Source organism: Polypterus senegalus, chromosome 4 (assembly GCF_016835505.1).
Source record: "Polypterus senegalus isolate Bchr_013 chromosome 4, ASM1683550v1, whole genome shotgun sequence".
NCBI classification, from domain to species: domain Eukaryota; kingdom Metazoa; phylum Chordata; class Cladistia; order Polypteriformes; family Polypteridae; genus Polypterus; species Polypterus senegalus.
Genome location: NC_053157.1, coordinates 147,091,705 through 147,105,550, shown reverse-complemented (window position 1 = coordinate 147,105,550; position 13,846 = coordinate 147,091,705). Strand labels below are relative to the sequence as shown.

The 13,846-nt window shown below is 37.6% G+C and overlaps 1 protein-coding gene across 1 annotated transcript; it reads left to right on the top strand.

Moving 5' to 3' along the window:
- The first annotated feature begins 200 nt into the window (after window positions 1-200).
- LOC120527705 (C-C motif chemokine 4 homolog) lies at window positions 201-8,919 on the top strand. Its single transcript, XM_039751432.1, has 3 exons — window positions 201-425; window positions 2,105-2,216; window positions 7,290-8,919. The coding sequence occupies exons 1-3, from the start codon at window positions 356-358 to the stop codon at window positions 7,414-7,416; spliced, it is 309 nt and encodes a 102-aa protein (XP_039607366.1). The 5' UTR covers window positions 201-355; the 3' UTR covers window positions 7,417-8,919.
- The last annotated feature ends 4,927 nt before the right edge of the window (window positions 8,920-13,846 follow it).

Below are 13,846 nucleotides of genomic sequence, written 5' to 3'. Positions count from 1 at the left end.
AAAGAGTAAAACACATCATTATAATTATATTATACATTATAATAATGAAGCTTTTTTTATATTTACTTTTCAATAGAAGGTGAGGTTAACAAAACTTCCTGCCAAAGCCCTGTGTGCTTTTTTTAACCATACTCATCAGACGAGCACTCATTTTGCAAATGCATTTTTTTTTTCCATTAAACTGTTGTCTCAACGTCTTATGGGGGAGGCAAAGGAAACATTACATTTTAAGAACCAAAAAAAAAAAAAAACCTTTGATCAAACCCTTTTAAAGGTGGCCAGGGTCCTACACAGCTTAGTAGAGATTCTGGGTACTAATCAATAGCATCCAGTCTACAAATATAAAGAAACGAAGATGAAATCTCACTTCTTGATTGTCGTGGCTCTTCTTTTTGGAACTCTGCGCTCAGAACTGTTTGCTCAAAGTAAGTTTCTGTTTTAACATTTATGCTGTAAATTATGAAAGTGCACTCAGGATTTCAGGAGATGTTCTTCTATCAGGTCCTTCTTTGTAATGCAGGCATGTTATTCACAGACATGCTATGAAACACTGTACACATATAAATTATTAAAGCACTTTTGAAATACATATATATAAAAATGTGCTATATATATATATATATATATATATATATATATATATATATATATATATATATATATATATATATATATATATATATATATATATATATATATATATATATATATATATATAAATATAAATGTTGCTGTTGCTGCTTATTTGATGGTCCCAAGGATATTGAAATTAGCTAGACAAGTGAGGTTTGTACTGTAAGTATGGAGAAGTGAGTCATGAGACTGTACACAATTAATAAATCTAAAAAAAATCAAGAATCTTTGATAACTGTGCAATGTATTAGCACCATGTATCAGAAAAAGAGAAGAGCCTGTTAGAGGTCTGTGCTGAGTATAGGAAACTGCACGGCAGCAAGTCGAAGTTTGAGATGGAGATACATTTAATAGATTACCAAAGGACAGTGTGGAGGTGCAGAAAATATTGATTAGAACATTTTTATGGGTTTACTTTTGCAAAGCATTTCAGGCAACTATTGTAAAATCAGTGGGACATAATGTCCATCCAGTCCTTTTCTTGTATATGGCTACTAGCATAGATTCATGTTGATAAAATATGTACACAAGTAAAGGGCTCATAAAAACTCTTTAGCTGTTGAACCATTTTTTCATCTTCAAATACTGGTATTTACTTTTTTTCCATCCATCTATTTTTGTAATAATGTTGTAATGCAAGGTTAGAGAAAGCACATACTGTATGCCGGCAGCAACAGATTCAAACTTAAGACTTTGAAATTACTGTAAATTTGATAAAATGAGTTTGAAACTATTATGTTATTTACATTAGTTAATATAAATGATTGGCAATCCAAAACTATTCAAAATTAATAAAATAAGAGGTTCTGCATGGGGCTCTAAAAGTCCTGGATGGCACTTTTCTACAAATTTTTCACAGTTCATGGATTTATTATCAATTGGTTTGCTTTGTGATTGAATTGTCATCTGCACAGCAGATTTCTGTCTCTTTCACTTCATTAGGTAAATTGTTCTATTCACAATAACAAAAATAAAACAAGAATAAATGGAAAAATCATTTAAAAGTAAAATAAAGTCACCAAAACAGAATTACAAAAAAATCAATACTTTCAGTTAGAGATGGCATTTTGATTCTCAAGTAGCACAGAATTTTTTTTAAAAAAGTAGTTCTGATCAAAATTCACAAAATAAGTAAGAAGGATAAAATTGTCATATAACCACTACTAATAATTAAATGCTGCTGTGTGAAATTTCACATAAAGTCATATTTCATGTATATTATAGCAAAATTATTTTAGTCTTTAACTGGCAGGGTTTTCTTCTGTAATGCAACTCAGCTCTGGATATTCTTTGAACTAATGGCAGACTATGCTGAATTCTGTCACTAGTTGATTATTTTGCTTGTATCAGAAGGTGTTCAAAAGCAGTAGATAGTGTATTTAATAAGATTTTATCTGGTAAATATTAACAGTTTTATTCAAAATTTTCCTTTAAAATATTTTTTAATTTTCTTCATATTTTTACATTTTAGATGTTAACAAGCCGCAATCCTGTTGCTTCAAATTCCAGAAAACTGTAATTCCAAGACGCTATATTGTTGCTTATGAAATGACTCGGGATGACTGCCCAAACCTGGGTGTAATGTAAGAAACATTTTCAATTTTTATTAATATTTGAAAACAGTGCATTTCAAGCAACTGCATGTGTTTCACCATACTTATACACAAATAGACACATATATTTGTAGATTAATGATGGACTAGCATCATAGCTCTGACTTCTCACATGCTCAGGTGTCAACATCCCCCATTATGAGAGATTTATTTATGCAGCAACAGGAGTCCATTTAGAGATAGTGAGTGCTGTTCAGGCTCTCTGGTCAAAATTACTATAGTTCTAAAGGTGTACAGCCCAAAGCAGTAACGCTGGTGCATTCTGGGATAACTAGAAAGGACACATTTATTGAATATGCTGATCATCATGAACAATGAGTGCTACAAAATTTTATTTCATGTTACTCATAAAATTTATTAATTCTTCTTAATTTTGAGGAATACCCTCCCTGACATTTAAGCCAAGTTAAGCTGGCCATGTACAGTTGTCATCTTGAAAACATTTTTGAAATATCTACCTCTCCTGGATTACTGACAGCAGAAGATCATGAACTCATGTATATCAAAGGGGTCTATTAGAAAAGAAGGTAGAATTCTGATGTTTATTAGTATATTAGTATTATAAATATGTTAGGGAAATATGGATTGAAAAAGTGCTTTACTTAAGCTCATATTCACTTCCAAAATGTGTGGATTGTCTGATTCAATAACAATAGCTTATTAATCACAAATCTTACAAGAATAGACACTGATAGCTTTTGTAGTCATTCAATATATGATACTTAAAAATATGTGGACTAACAAGTGCTTAAGAAACAAATGTGTTCTTAGTCAAATTAGCCAAAAAATTTTTTCGAAGCTAGAGACATTCTCTTCATTCAATCATTCTTCATTAAATTGTCTTAATAAATTTCAGAGATGTTAGTTCAGGAGGTTATCCTAGGAGTATTAAGTACATGGCAGGCACCAGCCCTGCATAAGACACCAATCGTATCCATAGTGTACGTACAGCCAAACTCATACAGGATCAGTTTAGATTCATGAGTTAAACAAATAGATTTTGGGATATGAGAGGAAAACTAGGGTACCCAGAGCAAATCCTGCAAAGGTATGAGGAGAAAATTCAAAATCCACAAGGACAATGTCTGGGTACAGGTTTCAAACCCAGGAGGCTGGATATGTGAGTCAGCAGTACTCTTAAAATATTTCAGTTTCCTCTGTAAAAGACAGAAACAGCACATGCTTCTCTATGAACCTTCACATTATTTTAATGCCTAATATTTGCAGAGTTGTTATCTCTAATTTGACATTACTAACTACGTTAAAAAGGTAAAGCCGTTTTTTTTTCTTATCCTAAATTTAAAAATGAACTTTACATCTTTTCTTGGTTTAACTCATATGCATGAAAAATATGTTCTCCTGGACTCACAGACTATTTATGTCCAATAAATCCCTGTTTTCAACCCCCTGAGCAAACTGATAGACAGGAAAAGAAACAGAGAGAAAGAGTGGAAAAGGAAGAGAGAGAGAGAGAGAACAACAGATAAAAAAAACAATGAAAGTTAAAAACAGCAATCAAAATTAAGGATGAACAAAGTGTATTTCTTAGTGGCCGTGTAATATCTGCTCCCTGACTTCCACATAAATCTTGGTCATGGGTTGCTAAGCGCCTTGAGCATGGGAGAGGTGCCATATAAATAAATGTATTATTATTATTATTATTATTATTACAGGCCTTTACTTATATTGTAGCTTCACTACACCAGTTCCTCTTGCATGTAATCTGAAACTGAACAAAATATGTTTCATTATTGTTGAATAGAGTAGGAGAGCAATGAAGACGTGTGGTCACTCATGACAACTGCTTCCATGAAACCATTAAATTCTTGAAATACAACAGACAATGTACTTTCATTAAATATAAATTGCTGGTTAAGTATTTTGGTGGATTCTTGTTTATTTTTCTACAGTTTCTATTCTTGTTTAGAGACATTTCAGATCATTACTTCTCCATATAGTACATACTGTATTTATGCTTCTGAGTAAGCTTTTAACAGCAGTCCTCAAGATTCTGAATGAATTTGGAATAAAAGTTGGTTTTGGTTGATTGGAAAGCCTGATAGACGTGCACCTCTTCTTTTGCCTTGTTATTGCCTGCAAATGTGCAGCTAATTCTGGTTCTTTTTTAACTGTTCTGTCAGATAGAATGATGCCCCTAGCTTCTTCAAAGTTATAAACAGCATTTATATTGATGGCTGTCCTGAGTGCTCTGCATCAGTCACACTTGTCTATTTTTCAACACTTTTATTCACTTATATACACTTGAGTAAGGTAAAGTACCATCCACATACTGAGTATATAAACATCTGAGAGTTTTAATATGCCTGTATTCAGTTGTGAGAATTTCTAATGTTAAAGTGGCATCAATGTCCAGTGTGATTATTCTCTTCCAAACTCTACACTCATATGATGGGTAGAATACGTGTGAGTGAGAAAGAGGTAATGTAACTGAACCGCTCATGACCACCACTATCATGTAAGGGTGTCTTCAGCTTCAAATTTTGGGTATCATGTGTTTTTACTTCAGCTCAATTACTCTTTAAAGAAGATGTTGATGCCTTATTTGTTAATCAGTTCTCTTCTTCAAAAACATCTGAAAAAAAAAACAGCTTAATAGCGAATCCATGACAATTCCATTATTAAATTAAAGATTGAATATTGTTGATTATCACAGAGGCAAAGACAAGCAGTTGAGGGTCTTTGCCATAATAGAACTCTATTAGTGCTGCAGTACAAAATGCAAAATGAAAAAAAATACAATCTATTGCTACTTCATCTATCCCTTATAAAAAAAATAATAACTTCAAGTAAATGTGATATTATTTGTAACATTTTTGGTGTGTAAACCAAATGAAAGACGAAATTTGATTAAATGCAAATTTTGCTGGAATTACACTATATCCTTATAGACCAGCTGTAAACTCTATGCTCTCTTTTTGGAACTTCAAAAAAGAGTTAAGATGCATCACTGGTAGGTCAAAGACATACTGTACCTCTCAATAAAACTGATGTATGTACAATGAAACAATTTTGACTGAGAAATATAAATCTGTTTTTGTTAGAGACTGCAGGCAATACAATTGTTTTTATGGAAGGCAGCAGACTTAAAACATTATAGACAGGCTAACAGATTTGGACTTTTGTATTTCAGACATTGGAAAGGCAGGTTTTTTCAGCTTTAAAGAAAATAATCATGAAAAACTATTACAAAAAAACTGTTACAAAGAATTTTCTGAAGTACTAGAGCAAGGCTATTCAATTGCAAATTCAGTTGTACCAGTTTCAAACCACGAAATTTAGCTGGGCCAGACATTTTCAGTGGCTGGTCAGCAGCCTACAGAGAGAGAGAGGTTGGGAGCATGCGTTGATTGCACGTTGCCGCACCCACCACACGACAAACTGCCTGGATTGGGACCTGAGAACCACACTAGAACAGTGTGAGATTTTTTTTATACATTGGCTGGAGTTCCAGTCTTTCCACCAATCCCCACGTTTTCCCTGTAAGTTGAGAAAGTATACAGTATGATTTATTAAGACACATTTGTAAAATCGCTTTTACGTTTTTTTAAGTGGATGCAGATTAATGTCAAATGCTGGACGAAGCAATTGCAGGTTAAGGGCCTTGCTCAAGGGCCCAGCAGAGTAGAGTACCTTCTGGCATTTATGGAATTCAAACCGGCAACTGTCTGATTGCCAGTGTAGATCCTTACCCATCTGAGCCACCCTCACTATGAACCAACAAAAATTAACTGTTTATTCATTGTCTCCCTTTTGAATTTGATTACATCTGACACGGGCACATGAAAAATTGCACAAAAAAAACAATAAAATAATTGAACAGAGTCTGAGGTAGTAGGAATACTTTTTTCCACTTTTGAAATAAAAAGTAAAAATTTGGTCATACCTGACATAGCACATCTCAAAGTGCATAAAAACAAAATAGTGCACATTATTAGCAATCACATTTATTTACCTTTTAAAATAAATATTTTGATGATATACGAACCGGACACATCACAAAGTGCATTTAGCAGAATAACAAAGAACTATCGATGCTATTAAAGCTATCAGCACACAAACCCATAACACATGATAACAGGAACTAACACACATGAATACAGCACACAGGTTCATTTGAAATCACCACTTGTGTGATTAGCAGTCCTCATTTCCATCCATCCATTTTCCAACCCGTTGAATCCGAACACAGGGTCACATGGGTCTGCTGGAACCAATCCCAGCCAACACAGGGCGCAAGGCAGGAACCAATACCAGGTAGGGCGCCAACCCACCGCAGGACGCACACACCCACACACCAAGCACACACTAGGGACAATTTAGAATCGCCAATCCACCTAACCAGCATGTCTTTGGACTGTGGGAGGAAACCGGAGTACCTGGAGGAAACCCCGCAGACATGCAAACTCCACGCAGGGAGGACCCGGGAAGCGAACCTGGGTTTCCTAACTGCGATGCAGCAGTGCTACAACTGCGCCACCGTGCCGCCCCGCAGTGTTCATTTGGCAAATAAAATTGTGGCAGTATGCATACATTGCGTTTGGATCAAGTTTGAAATACCATGAAGGTATATAGAGGCTGAGAGTTCAGGATGCATATCAGTACCTTACCAGGACAGGAGGACATAAAGGAAGGTCGAGGATGTGTTCACCTGATACACATAGTGGCAGCATCACACTGAAGGAACTACTACAGTATACGAATACATCAGGGCAGTTGGGGAATTTTATTCCTGTAGGATAGCCCTGTTGCATTTCTTTAGGGCTGGCAAAAGGAGATACTGGGGAACTTTGCCCTTTCGTTGAGGGACTGCTGCTTGACCCGGAAGTTCTTCCCAGATACAAAATTATACTTCCAGGTCCAGCATAAAAGGATATATACTGTATATACAGTACCTATATAGATAGGACTAAGTCGATTTAGCAGATATTAAAAAGTTGTCTCTCTAACCTTGTCATATGTTCAGTGTAAAAATAACTTTTACCTAGTTTTTCATTATGATTACTTTTCTATTCTGCATTACAGACTTATTGGTGCAAGTGGAAGAACAGTGTGTGCCAATCCAAATGATGATTGGGTCGTGAAGTACATGAATTACTTTGATCGGCTGGCGCTTCAACTACCCAAAACAACTACAGAGACACCAAAGTGAATTGATTAACAAAAGTCTTCTGCAACTCAATGCTCTGTTTAAACATTTTTGTTCTTTCAGTCATTCAAAACCAGGCAATATATTAATCTAGCAAGTAAGACATTTTAAAATTAAATATCTTTTAAAGGATCATGTCAGATTTGTATTTCCTTATATGTACAGTAAATTTTTTTGTGTATTAATCTGTCACCTTTTGTTTTGCTTTACTGATAATCTTGTCTCCTGTGCTAGTTAGGCAGCCTAATACAGTAAATACAATGTGTTTTTTATATTTGGTTTACAGTAATATAAACCAAAATAATCTTGGAATACTATGCACTTAAGCAAGGTATGCAATTACATGCAAAAATATTGATAAAGGATTCTTTAGCTAATATAAGTATATCTCTTAAGTCAGTGTTTGCTTTACATGAGGGATTATTTCTAGAAAGTTCTTTGAAAAAAGTTTGTACAGTATCATTATGCACATGTATTATGACAGTATATGTTCAGCTTGAAAGAATGTTGCAGGCTGTTGGTTTAAATGTGTTGCATGTCTAAAATCATCAATACACTGCTATTGTGTCCAAAATATAAACAGATCAGAATTCAGACTAAAATGGCAATTTTATAGAACATCTACTGTATGTCTGTACCGTGTTAGCCATTAAAAGGTGTCATTTTGCTTGGCTTTTCTCTACAGAACATCTATAAAGTATAATCTAATTTTGAAAAAATAATTTGACTAAAATATCTATTTCAAATTAATGATTATATTTATCACCTATTTAACGCAGTAGTAATCTTAGAGGTTTAATATTTCTATATTGTAAACACACAAGTCACAGCTATGCACTTGACTAGTATTGCTTTTAACATATGCCTATCATTTTAAACCAAATATAAGTACATTCAAACTTTTTATACAGTATTCCTGCTGCAACAATGTTCCCCTCTCTCTGATAAAATAATTTTGGCTGCATATATTTAAACATTATAAAATATTTAAAGTCTTCATACGCTGGTGTCGGTGAGACATGTACATTTCAGAATTTATCATTTTTAAATTGCTATGATTTTTTCATAAGAACATTCACGAGAATAGAATTCCATTAAAACTGCAACTTAATTTGTAGTTCAAACATATTTGAAATCATGCGAGTTTCATGAAAGGGTAGAGATTTCTGCTGGTGCAACTATACAGCATATGACAGGCTTGGTGTTCCCAAGGCTGAAAAGGTCAAATCAGAAGCATCTCTAGATTTAAAACACTTTTGTTCATCTTTGAACACCTCCTTTTCACTTAAAAAAAACAGTAATTGATTTTACAAATGTGTCTTAATAAATCATACAGTGTACTTTCTCATCTCTCAGTGCAGGAGTCTTCTTATAGGCTATAATAATATTAAAAAAATGTAAATAAATTCCTGAATTTACACACGAAGTAAAGTGAAGAATTGAGGGTTCTAATTTTAGTGATTCCGAGTTTGCATTTGGAGTGAAATACTTATGACAGTAATTAAATATTCCAATGAAAAGGTGGCAGAGATGAGTATCATTAATGTTTGCTTCTCTGCCTTTATTTTTCTATGTACTATATCATAGCATATCTTTTAAGACTAATAAATAAACTTCTTGGATTAAATATTTGGCATCTCCTTGTTTTGTATATGATCCTTATCTGCTTCATGAATGCATGTTTTCCATTTTAGAGCTATCAGAAATCAAAGCTAATCCCAAACGTATTAGACTGAAGACTAGACGTAACCTTGAGGAGATTCTACTCCACCCTGAAAAATTCATTACTTTCATAAATGCACATACAGGCACTTAAATCACAATACTTTAATGTCAGTAGTTGGCCTAACATGAATATCTTTGGGATGTGGGAGAAAAATGGAGTGTCTGGTGAAACTGAAAGAGTACCTGTTTTATTAGTGTACTTATTACAGTAATAAACATGAAGATTACTCCTGGAAATTATTCCTGGATAATTTCCACCAGCATTTCAAAAAAAATTAAGATTGTTGTCTCCAGGCTACGTATTGTATGGCAAGTAAAAATTCACAAAAATAATCACACTAAAGAGCAAGAAAGACATAAGGCCATGGAAGGGTGTTATTTTTTTCTTAGATGTAATACTTTTATAAGAATATATTAAAATAAGTATGGTACAGAACAACTGAGCATACAAGAACTATTAAAGTATTGCATATCAAATTAAAAATCCATTTCAACACCATTGGAAACCATCTTGAGACCTTCAAAATTAAGCAACTTCTCATATGGTTGGCACTAAAAGATACAAAAACATCTAGAATATTAACAGTGGACCAGCATGCTTACTCATAGACAACATTAATAACAGTCTTATTCTAAAGTGTTTTAGGGAGAACACTTTATGTTGTCATACTTCAGGACAGTACAGGACATCGTCTCCAGGTACATTTATTGACATTACTGAATTCTGATATCTAGCTGTGAATTATAGTCTTTGCTCTGTGAACAACTAGAAAAGAATTGCTGAAAAAATGTCACACACTTACTCAAAGTCTTTACTTTTCCGTATATAACAAACTGATTATAGAAAAAAGAGGACGAATGTAATATGTTTCACAGCACATGAAGGTCTAATTTTATCATGATGAAGGGGTACGGGCAGGTTCCTTAGACTTCACAAAGGCTAAGACTGCGTTTAGCACCCCTTGTGGTCACTTGCAGTATCATGTCCTTCCATTTTGGTCACATGGGGAACCTGCAACCTTCCAGCATCTGATGGATAAAGTGCTCCAGCCCCATAACTCCTGAAGTGCTGCCTATCTGGATGATATGGTCATCTATTCCGGCACCTGGAAGGATCACCTACAACAGGTCCAAGCCATGTTGTGGGCATTAGGGAAAGCTGGCCTGCAGATTAATCCTAAGAATTGCTTCTTTGGGTTAAACAAAGCCAAATACTTGGGCTACCTAGTGGGCCGCAGTACGGTAAGGCCACAGTGTTCCAAAATAGATGCCACATTATACCGGCCCTGACTGAAGACCAAGAGGCAAGTTCAAGCCTTTCTCAATTTAGCAGGCTTCAACTGCTGGTTTGTTCTCCCGATTTTCTTAGATTGTGACACCATTGACTAATTTGACAAAGAAGAGGGCCCCGAACAATGTGGTATGGGATGATAATGCAGAAACTGCTTTTTGTGACCTAAAACAAGGCCTTACTTTGGCACTTAATGGCACCTAGCTTTTCTTTCCCTTTTATCCTCCACACAGATGATTCAGACACAGATGTAGGTGCTGTGTTGTGCCAAAGCATCAATGGTGTCGAACACCCCATTATGTTCCTGAGCTGGAAACTGTTGGACCAGTGGAACGGGAAGCTTTTGCTATTAAATAGGTGATTACTTAGCTGAGGTACTACCTCTTGGGCAGCAAGCTCACCTTGGTTATGGATCATGTCCTTTTACAGTGGATGGCCCTACTCAAGGAGTCGAACCTGTGGGTTACAAGGCGGTTTTCAGACATACAGCCATGCTAGTTTTTGGTAATTTATTGTCGGGGCTGTCTCCATGCCAACTCTTTGTCAGGCTCATGACCTCTCGGCCACCCTCAGCCCTGACCCAATGGGTCTGGGCTGAGGGTGGGGGCAGTGTCACACACGTGCGCAGGGGAGACACCTACAGTTCCCAAAAGAAGTTAATTCCTGGTCAGATCAGAGGGTGGCAGTGTGCACTAACCATTTGTCTTTTTCCCTGGCAGATGAAATGCGGGAAATTCTGCCTGTGCCCTATAACATCACTTCTGGTTCCACTGCTGAAGACGTCACATCTCCCTTCCAACTTTAAAACCCAACTTGTCTGTACCATAACCTCAGGTCTGTTTTGGACTCTTGTCTGTAAAGACCATGTTTTCACAACCTTTTTTGCATTTGCAGACAATCTCCAAATATACGGAAGGCTGCCCCAAACCTCTTTGTTGTGTCAAGGCATGATTATTTATCACAATATTAAAACAGATTCTAGCACAATGAAGTACTAGTCTATAGACCACTAGGTCCATATATATGGTCCTTGACTAAATTTGCCAGCTTTTATCTGATTTATCCATAAGTTTTGAACATGTAGTTTTGATGGGGGATTTTAATATCTGTCTTGATGTGGAAGGTGACACTTTTAGAAAATGTTTTTTTATATGCTAAACAAAGCAGGGTTTTGTTAGGTTTTTAAAGACCTGTTATAATCACATATTAAATCTAATTTTTAATTACAGAGTTGAGAATTCAACTTTTAAAAATTGCTTTTCAAACGACTGACTGCCATACTGCAGATATTGCTAGCAACAATGAAGAGGTTGACTTGCTGTCAGCAAGGCTCACCGAGATGGAAGATCATCAGTGCCATGTGTGGATGCTAGGGGTTGCTGTTGCCCCGTGAAACCCACCAGACAGACGTCCAGGACACATGTTTAAAAGCACCAAGAATAATTTTAATATTTTTCTTAAACAAAGTGCACAAAGCACCGCACCCTCCACAATTCACAAATAAATCAATACAATAATCAATAATCACAATCCTCCACTCCCAACAGCTCCGTTACACTCCCTCCCAACTCCGGCTCAGCCTGCTGGGTTTCGACCAGTCCTTTAAATGGTCCTTGACCCAGAAGTATTCCTTCTCCGGGTCAAACGCCGCATCCGCCTTCCTTAAGTATCCCGGAAGTACAGCAGGCTTCCATCCTCGTACCTCTGAAGTACTTCCGAGTTCCTTGTGAGCTCCCTCTGGTGGCACCCACGGTACCCAACAGGGCTGAAGAAACAGACTCCATGTCCCATGATGCCCTGAGGGAATCCTGGAAACCATTTCCGTCCAGGGGAGCTGCCATCTAGAGTCCTGGGGGATGGAGTGTCCTGGAAATGCTACTCTTTCTCCTTTTTTCTGCTGAGGGAAATCCCGGCCAGACTGAAACGCCGGCTGTCTATCACAGTACTCCTCCCCCAGCTGAGTATCATGATGCGAGGCGGCCAGCCCCGCTAGGGTAGTCCTGCCCCGGGAGGGACTGTCTACTCTCACTGGACTATGGTTTCTTTCTGAAAATCAGGAACAGGAGACCAACGGGGAGACATGGCACTTTAGTTTTCTTATAATGACCTTCCCAGTTCTCCCTGGACAATCTCGCCATAAATGGCCTGGCCGACTGCATTCGTAACACAGCCACCTCCCATATTGCAATGTCCTGTGGGACTAGAAGCAGGCTGGTAATTCCTGCATTACTCTTTGGCCAGCTGAGGGCGGACTGTCTTCCCGTCCATGCGGAGAGAGACACGCTCTTTGTTAGGAGTTCCCTGCTTTTCTTGCAGGTTCTCCTTTTCTTTCTGGGGCTTGCTTACAGTTTGGGTCTCCCTATGGGTGAGAGATAGACCCTTTACTGTCGGCACGCCTTTAGTTTTATGTGAGACCGGTGCCGATGTCTTAGGGTTCGGGACCTCCTGTAAGTCAGCCCTATCTCGCTGCTCCGACGGCTCCTCTCCTTCCACTGGACACTCGGTCATCAACCCTTCATCAACTGTGGGACTTAAGATTACTTGGCAGCCGATACTAGATAATCGCGCTGCCCTTGTAATCTGGGTCCCGACTTCATGTATGGTACTGGATATACCCACCTGTACCGCCGAAGCTGTCTTCTGTGGCAGCTGCAGTCCGAAGCGGCATAAATAATCTTTGACCTGCCTTAAAGGTGCCTCGGCCGACGCTCCCAATTCCTCTATTATCTTTTTAATTGAGGTGATGACCTGGAAAAAGCTCTGCACAGGCTGTATTAATTTTTCCAGCTCCCGCACATTAAAGTCCCCTTCTTGATCGGCTGGAGGCAAGCTCGGCTTTTCAAACGCCCCGCCTTCCAGCCGTGAGCCGACAGGTTTCTCCTGCGCCTGTGCAGTTGGGTCTCGTACGGCTTTTAGGGATTTGGAGTTCTAGAGATTGGCTTTGAGCTGACTGCGATCCCCCAACTCAGTTTCTCAGATTGATCACTCCCCAAACCTCCTTACCTTTATTTGTGGTGTGCGACACTTCGTCCACCTTCCCCTCTCTTTTCGAAAAATCCGCATCCGTCTGGTTGTCCTGACTCCAGCCTACGGACCGCATTTGACCTTCTCTTTCCCGTGATGCTTCGGGGCTGGTCACATGTCTGTTGCTGGCCAACCTCCTGCGGAAGTCTTTCGTTTTCTTATTCTCCTTGGAGAGCGCACAAGCGTCTTCGGGATGATTTGCTGTCTTTATTACAACCTCCAGGTGCACGCTGTCTACGAGGTACGAGCACGGGACAAAGTGGGTTATTTTAAAGATATTTTCTATCCCTCCTCCGGCACATACATTGTCTTGGTTATCGGTTTTCCTGTAAGATGGTGTCGCTCCGTTGCTCCTCTTGGACGTAGGGAATGTTGATCACCTGACTTCTCTCA